The 10392-nt window shown below is 37.1% G+C and overlaps 1 protein-coding gene across 1 annotated transcript; it reads left to right on the top strand.

The window, feature by feature from the left end:
* The first annotated feature begins 4982 nt into the window (after positions 1–4982).
* Positions 4983–9506, top strand: LOC111406771 (DEAD-box ATP-dependent RNA helicase 7-like). Its single transcript, XM_023036149.1, has 10 exons — positions 4983–5645; positions 6582–6716; positions 6893–7033; positions 7139–7252; positions 7347–7407; positions 7487–7655; positions 7741–7837; positions 7927–8021; positions 8958–9091; positions 9176–9506. Exons 1-10 carry the CDS (start codon positions 5148–5150, stop codon positions 9400–9402), a joined length of 1671 nt encoding a protein of 556 aa, XP_022891917.1. The 5' UTR covers positions 4983–5147; the 3' UTR covers positions 9403–9506.
* The last annotated feature ends 886 nt before the right edge of the window (positions 9507–10392 follow it).

Raw genomic sequence — 10392 nt, forward strand, 5'->3', positions numbered from 1 at the left:
CAGACTACTTATGGAGGAAGGTGAAAAGGAAAAGGTGTATTTGACAACTCTAGGAAAAAAGAAGAAAGATCAGGCCAAGGACAAGGAAAAGGGAAAATTCATCATCAAAAGGACATTAAGAAGGAGATTGTGTGCTTCTTTTGCAAGAAGAAGGAGCACCTTAAGAAGCAATGCTCCAAGTTCATGAAGTGGCTTGACAAAAAAGGTACTTAACTCTCACTTGTTAGTTATGGATTCAATATGATTGATGTTAATCATAACACATGGTTGGTTGATTCTGGTTCTATGATCCATGTGACCAATTCACTGTAGGACTTGCGAAACCTGGGTTAACCAGTGAGAAGTGAGCGTAGCATCTATTTAGGAAATAAGATGCCATCGCATATGGAGGCCATTAGCACATGTAGATTGATTTTGAGTAGCGATTTTATTTTAAATTTAGAAAAGATTTTTTACATTCTCAGTTTTTTTAGGAATTTGATTTCAATTTCTAGACTTGTATCATATGGTTATTCCTTTAACTTTTTAGAATCTCGATTTAATTTATTTTATAAATCTGATGTTATTGGATGTGATACTTTGTATGATGGTCTTTCTCTTATTAATTTGCAAAACGATGACAACCATACTATCATGCACATTCATGAAAATATTGGTATTAAACGATCTGTTGTGGATGAAGAGTTTTCTATGTTGTGGCATCGAAGATTTTGACACATCTCCATTGATAGAATTAAAAGGTTGGTGAATGATGGGAAACTTAGTACTCTAGATTTTACAGACTTTGAGACTTGTATAGACTACATTAAGGGAAAGCATACTAACAAGTCGAAAAAGGGTGCTAAGAAAAGCTCTGAATTACTGGAAATTATACACACAGATATTTGTAGCCCAGACATGGATGCATACCATGATAAAATACTTCGTCTCTTTCATAAATGATTACTCACGATACATGTATCTCTACTCGTTCAGCAGCAAAAATGAAGCAGTAGATGCTTTTAGGGTATTTAAAGTTGAAGTAGAGAAACAATGCAGTAAACAAATTAAGATCGTGAGATTCGATAGAGGTGTAGAATACTATGGCAGACACAATGAGAGTGGACAAGTGATTAGTCCAACTGGTCCATTTGCTAGGTTTCTTCAAGAGAATGAGATTGTTGCCCAATATAGTTTGCCTGGTTCTCTGGACCAGAATGGAGTAGTTGAAAGGAGAAACCGAACATTATTGAACATCGTGCGAAGCATGCTTGCTAACTCCAAGCTTTCTCGCTCCTTGTGGATTGAAGCTCTTAAGATAGCTGCGTACATATTAAATCGAGTTCCAACCAAGGCTCTCCCAAAGACGCCTTTTGGGTTATTCAAAGGTTGGAAATCGAGTTTGCTATATGTACGCATTTGAGGATGTCCGTCTGAAGTAAGAGTCTACAATCCACAAGAAAAGAAGTTGGACCCAAGGACCATAAGTGGGTATTTAGTTGGATATGCCGAAAGGTCTAAGGGATACAAAATTTATTGTCCATCTTATAGCACTAGGTTTGTGAAATCAAGAAATACAAAATTTCTTGAGAATGACTTGATTAGTGGGAGCGATCAATCTTGGGGCATTTGTCATGAGGAAGATCATTCAGATGTTCAGTGTGCCACTTCAAGCAATGGATGATTAATGTTGTTAACAATACACCTTGAGTACAAACGCATAATGAAGGATCAATCCACGAGGTTCCACAAGCTATTGAGCCTAATCCAATAGATGATGAAGTTTAACAGATGCCTGAAGCTGTTAAACAGCCTGCTAAACAAAATGATCCTACTCCTCAGGAGAAAATTGATGCAGCATTAAGAAGATCTACTAGAGTAAGAAAATCGACGATTCCTAATGACTATGTTGTGTATCTACAAGAGTTTGACTACAAAGTTGAAGCTGAGAATGATCCTGAAACGTTTTCACAGGCCATAAGTTCTAAGGATTCAAACTTATGGTATAATACTATGAAAGATGAGATGGATTCGATGGCATCTAACAAAGTCTGGGATCTCGCCAAGTTGCCTGATGGTGTAAATGCCGTTGGATGTAAATGGGTCTTCAAAACAAAGAAAGACTCACTATGCAACATTGAGAGACATAAAACAAGATTCATTGCAAAAGGATTCACTTAAAGGGAAGAAATTGATTACACAAAGACATTGTCTCCTGTATCTAAGAAAGATTCCTTTCGAGTAATTATGACATTGGTTGCCCAATTTGATTTAGACTTGCACCAAATGGATGTAAAAACGGTGTTCCTTAATGGTGATCTAGAGGAAGAGGTTTACATGAAACAACTTGAAGGATTCTCCTCTAGTGGAGGTGAGCACCTGGTCTGTAAGCTTAATAAATCCATATATGGATTAAAACAAGCTTTTCGTCAATGGTATTTGAAATTCCATGACGTCATCACTTCGTTTGGTTTTAAAGAGAACGTCATGGGTCATTGTATACATATCAGAAGGTCAGTGGGAGCAATATTTGTTTCCTTGTTCTATATGTGGATGATATTTTACTTGCAACCAACGATAAGGGTTTACTACATGAGGTGAAACAATTCCTCTCAAAGAACTTTTATAAGAAGGATATGGGTGAGGCATCTTATGTCATTGGCATTATGATCCATAGGTAAAGATCTCGAGGCATTTTAGGTTTTTCTGAAGAGACCTATAATAACAAAGTGTAAGAAAGATTTCGGATGAAGGACTGTTCGCCAAGTGTAGCACCTATTGTGAAAGGTGACAGGTTTAGCCTAATTCAATGTCCCAAAAATGAGCTCAAGCAAGAACAAATGAAAAACATTCCATATGCTTCAGCCATTGGAAGCCTAATGTATGCTCAGGTCCGTATCAGACCTGACATTACATTTGCTGTTGGAATGCTAGGGAGATATCAGAGTAATCCAGGCGTGGACCACTTGCGAACTGCAAAGAAAGTGACGAGATACCTTCAAGGGACCAAAGATTACATGCTTATGTACTGACGAACTGACAATTTGGAAATGGTTGGCTACTCGGATACATGCTTTGTTGGCTATGTTTATTCACGAAAATCAACATCTGGTTACATTTTCATGTTTGCTTGTGGAGCTATATCTTGGAGGAGTGCGAAGCGGACCTTGATTGCTACTTCTACTATGGAGGCCGAGTTCATGTCTTGTTTTGAGGCTACCTCACATGGTGTATGGTTGAAGAGTTTCATGTCTGAGCTTAGAATAATTGATTCAGTTTCTAGGCCATTGAGATTGTACTATGACAACTTAGCTCTGTGTTTATGGCTAAGAACAACAAGAGTGGTAGTCAAAGTAAACACATCAACGTTAAATACTTATCCATTAGAGAACGTGTTAAGGAGATGAAAGTGGTCATTGAGCACATTAGCACTGAGTTGATGATTGCTAATCCTTTGATTAAAGGCAAGCCACCAAAGAATTTTAAAGATCATGTAGCGGAATGGGACTTGGTTCCATGATGTAATTTTATTGTACATACATTTGATGTTTTAATGAAAATCTTATTCAGTTCATGTTTTCTCATTCGTTTTGTACACATATTTGTATATTTATTTTCCTTGAGAAATATCATTAAGTTTGGACTTTGAATAAACATAGGGTTTATCCATATGTTATATGGGTTGGTGTTTAAGAGACATGATGCATTGTGATACATGGAAGATAATACTCGCTTTAGAGGACCTATCGTTATGATTTATGTATTATGTTTCTTATTATGATGAATGATGGTATACATGGACCAAGTGGGAGAGTGTCGGATTATAACTGACTTAAGAGTGGTTCACATATCCCATATCCCACTACTTCAGCAACTGACCCAATGTTTAAAAAAAAAACACGTTTGATAACCACTCATAATCTGAGGACGTGCAAGAAAACTGCTTTGTGATGGGTAGAGCATTTATAAGAGGTATTGAAATTCATTCGGAAGGTCCCTAAGCTCATTTTCATGTTCAATTTGCACACACCATCTAAGCAGTGAGAAAGAGGGCTTAGAAGAGCCTTAACCCAAATTAAACACCACCTACAAGCTTGAGTGAGTGCGTCAAGAACGACAATGGCGGGATGTACGTTTTCGATCCAATTTATTCCGCATTGATCTAAATGCTATTTTGTTGATTAAATAACGTTTAGATCGCTTAAAGAGAACTTACATTTCAATGACAAACGGGATTCAATAAAAAAATCCTAATCCATTCCAATCACGTATAGAATCGATTAGGGTAATGATCACATTTCTCCAATTGATCTTCAGTACATACTACCGAACCATTTTTATACACATATATATCACTTAGATTTAAAAAAAGGGGACGAAATAACTTTCTTCGATAACTCTTTCCGCACGATCACTGTGTGCTTTTTCAATGGGATTTTTTCGGGGTTCCCCTCAGCCTTCCTCTTGCGATTTCTTTGTGACGACTCTTCAATATTAATCACCCTTTTTTGCACCCTTCGATTTCGCCATTTTATGTCGCCAATATATTCTATCAATAACCAATGGATTATATAATGAAAATAACGATTTTGGTTGGCAATACAGAGACCAGTAGAAATTACAGGCCTAAAATGTAGTAAAAATGGCTGGAATGGAAATGAAGTAACCAGAGATAGTGGGTGCAGTAAAGGAAGAGAGAGAGAAAACGGTTTTGAAAATATTGTAAGTTTGAATTCAGATATTTAATAGAACACGCCATAATCAAAATAATTACTATTTTATTATTAATATTAATTATCAAATATTAAAATAATATTAATTAATAAAATGTGATACTTGAACTATGCTTAAAAAATCTTTCTAACTGAAGTTTGCATTGTATACTTCAAAGCATGCTCCCATTTAATTTCCACTATTAGGAAAATTAAAAGCAGCAAGTCCCAATTATGATTTGGGCTTCAAAATTTTGCCCTGTTACAAACCATAGTTTACCCGCTCGACCCAATATCAAATGTCATAACGGTCACTACAATTTCCCTCGCCATAGCATGTAAAACCGTAAACCCTAATAATCCACTTCTTCCTCTTCTCTCTGCTGTTCCCTGTACCTTACAGCAGCACGAGAGACACATAACCCACCCCACGACGCATTTAGATAAATAATCATCATGCCTTCAATTGTTGTATCGGAATCTCAATCCCCTGAAAGCAAGAAGAAAATGAAGAAGCAGCTGAATCCCGAAACTCCGGAGCTTGATGATTCTGTTGAGAAAAAGACCCAAAAAGAGAAAAAATCCAAAAAGACAAAACTGCCCTCAAACCTTGATTCAAATACTGTTAAGACAACAAAAAAAGATGAGAAGAAGAAGAAGAAGAAGCGGAATGCTACAGAGATTGACGAGACTGATAATGAGGAGGAGAGGAGCGACCCTAATTCGGAAATGGGCGATGCGATGAATTTGAATATGAAGAAAAAGATGAAAATCGGTAATGATGATGAGGAGAAGGTCGAAAATCTGAATGCACTGTCGAATTTTCGGATTTCAGAGCCGTTGAGGGAGGTATTGAAGGCTAAGGGAATTGAATCGCTGTTCCCGATTCAGGCCATGACTTTCGATACCATTCTTGACGGGGCTGATTTGATTGGAAGGGCACGCACTGGTCAGGTCAGGGTTTTTATTGAAATTTTAAACTGCAATTTGAGGTTTTTCAGCTTAATTTAGTGAATTTATCGTTAATGTAAAGTAGGCTTAAATTGGTTACCATTTTTGTTATGTTAAACAAGGGCACTGGTTAGAATTGGAGACAGGAAGCTGATTGTTTAATTTGCATTTTTATTCCTTCTAAATATGCTATTTCTATTGGTCCTGATGATAGAAGCCTGGGGGTTTGGATAAAAAATTAGCTCAGAATTGGCTCTCTTTGGTAACGTTGCAGTAACATACCTTTTTATCTGAGTAAGAGTTTCTGTGAAATTCTTTTACTTCTGATTCTAAATATTATAGGTTGCTCCATGGTTGCGCATACAGAAAATAGAAAACACTAAATATTTGAGTCTTTTATGGAGTTTATTTTTCACAAGTTCTTGCTGTGGCTATAATGGAGATGGTATAAATATAAAGGTTACTGAAATTGGGGGGAAATGGACGTCCTTCCTCTGTTGTCATCTCACTCAAATCATTGGATTATAATGTCAGAGTTTCATTATTTGTTTCTGGAATTGGAAGTTATATTTGAGCTACCTTTTTGATTAATTAGTGCAGTAATTCTTTTTGGAAAATCACTGTTGTCCTTTTGTTCAAGATGCAGAAACTTATTATTTTGACAATGTTAAAATGGTTGCACTTTTTGTTATGTTGCAATGAAAGCACCGTATTTTGTGTATTCAGATGTTTATAAAATCTGCAAGCTGTTCTGATTCTTGATATGATAACGGGTTCATCTGCCTTCAGTTCTCTAGAAAATGGAATAAAATTTAAAATTATAATCTACTGCAATCCTGTTTGTATGTTAGACCAATACTATTTATTGCAATATGTTTAGATGAACACTTTCCATTCAACTTAATGTAATGTTTTGTAAAATTTACTCTCTATTAACAGGGCAAAACTTTGGCCTTTGTGTTACCCATATTGGAGTCATTGACAAATGGACCCACAGTAGCTTCAAGAAAGAAAGGATATGGGAGAGCGCCTAGTGTTCTTGTACTTTTACCCACTAGGGAATTGGCCACTCAGGTAGTGTCTCTTGACCGAACAGTTTCACAAGATTTATATCCTAGTATTGAACTTTACTTCCTCCAAGTTATCATCTTCTTAATTAATGTTTTAGTATTGAACTTTATTTCCTCCAGGCTCCCAAGTTATCATCTTATTATTTTTTCATTTCCTTCTCTTTCTTTATATGATTATAGGTGTTTTCAGATTTTGAAGTCTATGGTGGAGCATTAGGGTTGAAATCGTGTTGTCTATATGGTGGGTCTCCATACCAGCCACAGCAGATCCAATTGAAAAGAGGTGTTGATATAGTAGTTGGAACTCCCGGACGCATTAAGGTACACTTTTTACTAATTAACCTTTCTGTACTGCTATGCGCATGATTCTGTCGTAGTCTGTATTTGAAGAGCAAAAATGCTGTTGGCTTTCTCAACATTGTACAGGATCACATAGAGAGGGGGAATATTGACTTAAGTTCACTGAAGTTCCGTGTCCTTGATGAAGCTGATGAGATGTTGAGGATGGGTTTTGTTGAAGACGTTGAACTGATTCTAGGTGTGTTTTACTATTCTTGATTATCATATCCTGCTTGTTTTGTGTACTCTAGATCCTGTTAGTAATCTATGTACTTAAAATATCAATTGTGTTTAGTGTGAACCCCCACGTGATGTAGAGGCATATATTCACCGGTCTGGACGAACGGGGAGAGCGGGTGAGTTGCTGAATTATTTTCAACTATTTCAGTTTTGAAGGTCATGAACTAACAAGAACTGTTTCAACGCTTCTCCCAGGGAAAACTGGTGTTGCTGTAATGCTTTATGATCCAAGGAAGTCAAATTTTTCTAGGATAGAAAGAGAATCTGGGGTGAAGTTTGAGCATATATCTGCTCCGCAACCAGCTGATATAGCTAAAGCTGCTGGTGCAGAAGCAGCAGAAAAAATCAACGAGATCTCTGACAGGTGAACTTTTGTATATTATTTACTTGTATATACTTAAAGGTGTTGTTGTGACTCCAGGTGCTTATATATTCTTAAAAATTATTAGTGTAATTCCGGTATTCATGGCTGCTGCTGAAGAGCTTCTAAGCACCTCTAATTTAGCGCCGAAAGAACTTCTAGCAAAAGCTCTCGCCAAGTCTGCAGTAGGTTCTTACTGATCATATATGTTTATGATGCCAAGCATCTTTTGATTTTAAGTTTGACACTAACAGTTATGCTGTTTTTCATGCAGGGTTATACTGAGATCAAGAGTCGATCCCTCCTCACTTCCATGGAGAACTACGTTACAGTTCTCCTTGGATGTGGAAGGCCCGTTTATACACCATCGCAAGTGCTTTAAACTATTTTATCCATCTACTGATATCTGTTTGTTGTGTTTGAACATTGCGAAAGGTCAAAGGTGCAGAAGGTGACAATGACCTTGCTGTTTGCTAATGTCTGTCTTGTGAGCCAAATATGAATCTTCATAGAATAGAATGTGGTGACATACATTCTTTTAAGGCCCATTTTCACACATCGCCAGAAAAGATGGAGGACGTTGTTTCTGTAATTAATAATCTGCATATTTCGTCTCTGTAACATGGCCTTCATATAAATGTTCAGTACTGCTGGGATTTTCATTGTAACAGTTTTAAATTCATGCGCGGTGTATGTTATCTCATTATTTTGCTTGATCAGAAAGAAGATTAATGTTATTTAACACCACTGGTGTTTAACACCAGTCTAGGTAGTAGCATTTGTCGCATTAAATTACAGTTTTAGTTAAGTGTAAGGATTATGACCTATTTAATAGAACCTATTATATGCTGATACCTAGACAGATGTTCAACACGATTGATACTGGATAACATTATTCCAGAAAGAGTGCATCTTATTACTTGTGGCTTAGGATATCAACTATAGGATTCTCACACGAGGAAATGAGGGAATGTAGTATGAGAGAGCTGAAAAAGTTGGTCACTTGAGCATAAGTAATTAGCTTTCTGTTTGTCTATGAAAATGTTCTATATCAACTTATCATATGCTAATACCTAGACTGGTGTTCAACACGACTGGTACTAGATATCATTGTTCTAGAAAGAGTGCATCTTACTACTTGTGGCTTAGGATATTAGCTGTAGGATTCTCACGAGAGGAAATGAGGGATTGTAGTATGAGAGAGCTGAAAAAGTTGGTCACTTCAGCATATCTAATTAGCTTTCTGTTTGTCTGTGAAAATGTTCTACATCATCCTGTTTTTTGAATAACGCCATCATATTTCAGGTTTGCTTACAACGTTCTGCGTAGATTTTTATCTGACGAAAAGGTAGAGTCCATTAAGGGTCTTGCTTTGACGGCTGACGGTAATGGTGCAGTGTTTGATGTGGCTGCCGGAGATCTGGACACCTTCCTTGCTGGTTAGTTCCTACCATTTGTTATACACTTTCTGTTCAACAAGGGTCAAGCTGTGATTGATTCCTGCTACATTTTTGGATTTGCAGGCCAGGAAAATGCCGCTGGTGTAAGCTTAGAAGTAGTGAAATCACTGCCACGCTTACAAGAAAGAGAGCAGGCACGGGGAGGAAGGTTTGGAGGTGGTGGGCGTGGTGGATTTTCTGATCGGAGAGATGGTAGGTTCTCTGGAGGAAGAGGAGGAAGAGGGGGATTTTCTGATAGAAGAAATGATAGATTTTCGAGAGGAAGAGGCCGTGGCAACAGCAATTGGTGAAGAACCCTGGTTACCCTTCACACACAAAACTTTAATGCCAAAACGGCATAGAAATTTTGGGACAATGAAATTCTTTTTGGTATTATGTTACATTACTATATTTTTTTTTAAAAAATATTTGGTTTTGTAAGTTTAATCTGAATTCTTCCCCGTCTTTTATTGTTTTCTTGATTTTGTATTTTTTTAAATTTAAACTTTGTGACTTCAATCATTTCCAATTTATTGTACCAAATGTATCGTAAATGAAATTGTTATGCAATTTTTCTTCTGTCTGGGATTTTTTTTTTTTTTTAAATCGGTATATAAAATTGTATTGATAAAAAGTCGAGTACTACTCCTGGCATATCCAAAACAAGCATATCAAAGGATCTAAAGATCCAAAGCAAGGGATTCGAAACTAAAACAAACGTTACAACCTTGGTTGATCAAGATCATGAGGCGCGGGATCCCTTTTCCTATTTTTCTTCGTTGATATGATTTGTTCCTCTCCAAGTTTCCCTTGGCATTCTTCACTGGGATCCTAGTCCAAGTTGGGGGTTTCAATTTCTGCACCCCTAGATCGAACCTTGCTGCAGTTCAGGTTGATTAAGATCATTTTGATCCCCGTTAACAGGCTGGGTTTCCTGTCCCTTCATTGTTTTGCTGCCTTCAGCAGGTTGTTCTTTGCTGCCTTCAACAGCTTGTTTCATTTGTTTGTTCTGTCTGGAAACAACCTTAACAGGCGTTTCAGGCTGTTTCTTTTGACTGATCAGTTCATTGCTGCAACTTTAGGGCACAATTCTGTCTATTTTTCTTGTCTCAATCCGTTCAGCAATAGGCTCACCAGCTTTATTTTTCATGTTGCATGCAGCTGTTTTGTGCCTGAATATTTTACAATTCAAGCAAAACTTAGGCTCATGCTCATACACTACTGGTTGTTCTCTTGACTTATTCGTTGGCAGCTTCATTGAGATGGTACGAACCAAATCCTTAGATGCATCGACTTCCACA

Source organism: Olea europaea, chromosome 12 (genome assembly GCF_002742605.1).
Source record: "Olea europaea var. sylvestris chromosome 12, O_europaea_v1, whole genome shotgun sequence".
NCBI classification, from domain to species: domain Eukaryota; kingdom Viridiplantae; phylum Streptophyta; class Magnoliopsida; order Lamiales; family Oleaceae; genus Olea; species Olea europaea.

Excerpts from the sequence above, each read along its gene's own strand:
- LOC111406771 (XM_023036149.1), top strand. The coding sequence starts at position 5,148 with ATGCCTTCAATTGTTGTATCGGAATCTCAATCCCCTGAAAGCAAGAAG. Across the intron at positions 5,646-6,581 it reads GAAGGGCACGCACTGGTCAG|GGCAAAACTTTGGCCTTTGT; the intron begins GTCAGGGTTTTT and ends CTCTATTAACAG. Across the intron at positions 7,253-7,346 it reads ACGTTGAACTGATTCTAGGT|TGTGAACCCCCACGTGATGT; the intron begins GTGTTTTACTAT and ends AATTGTGTTTAG.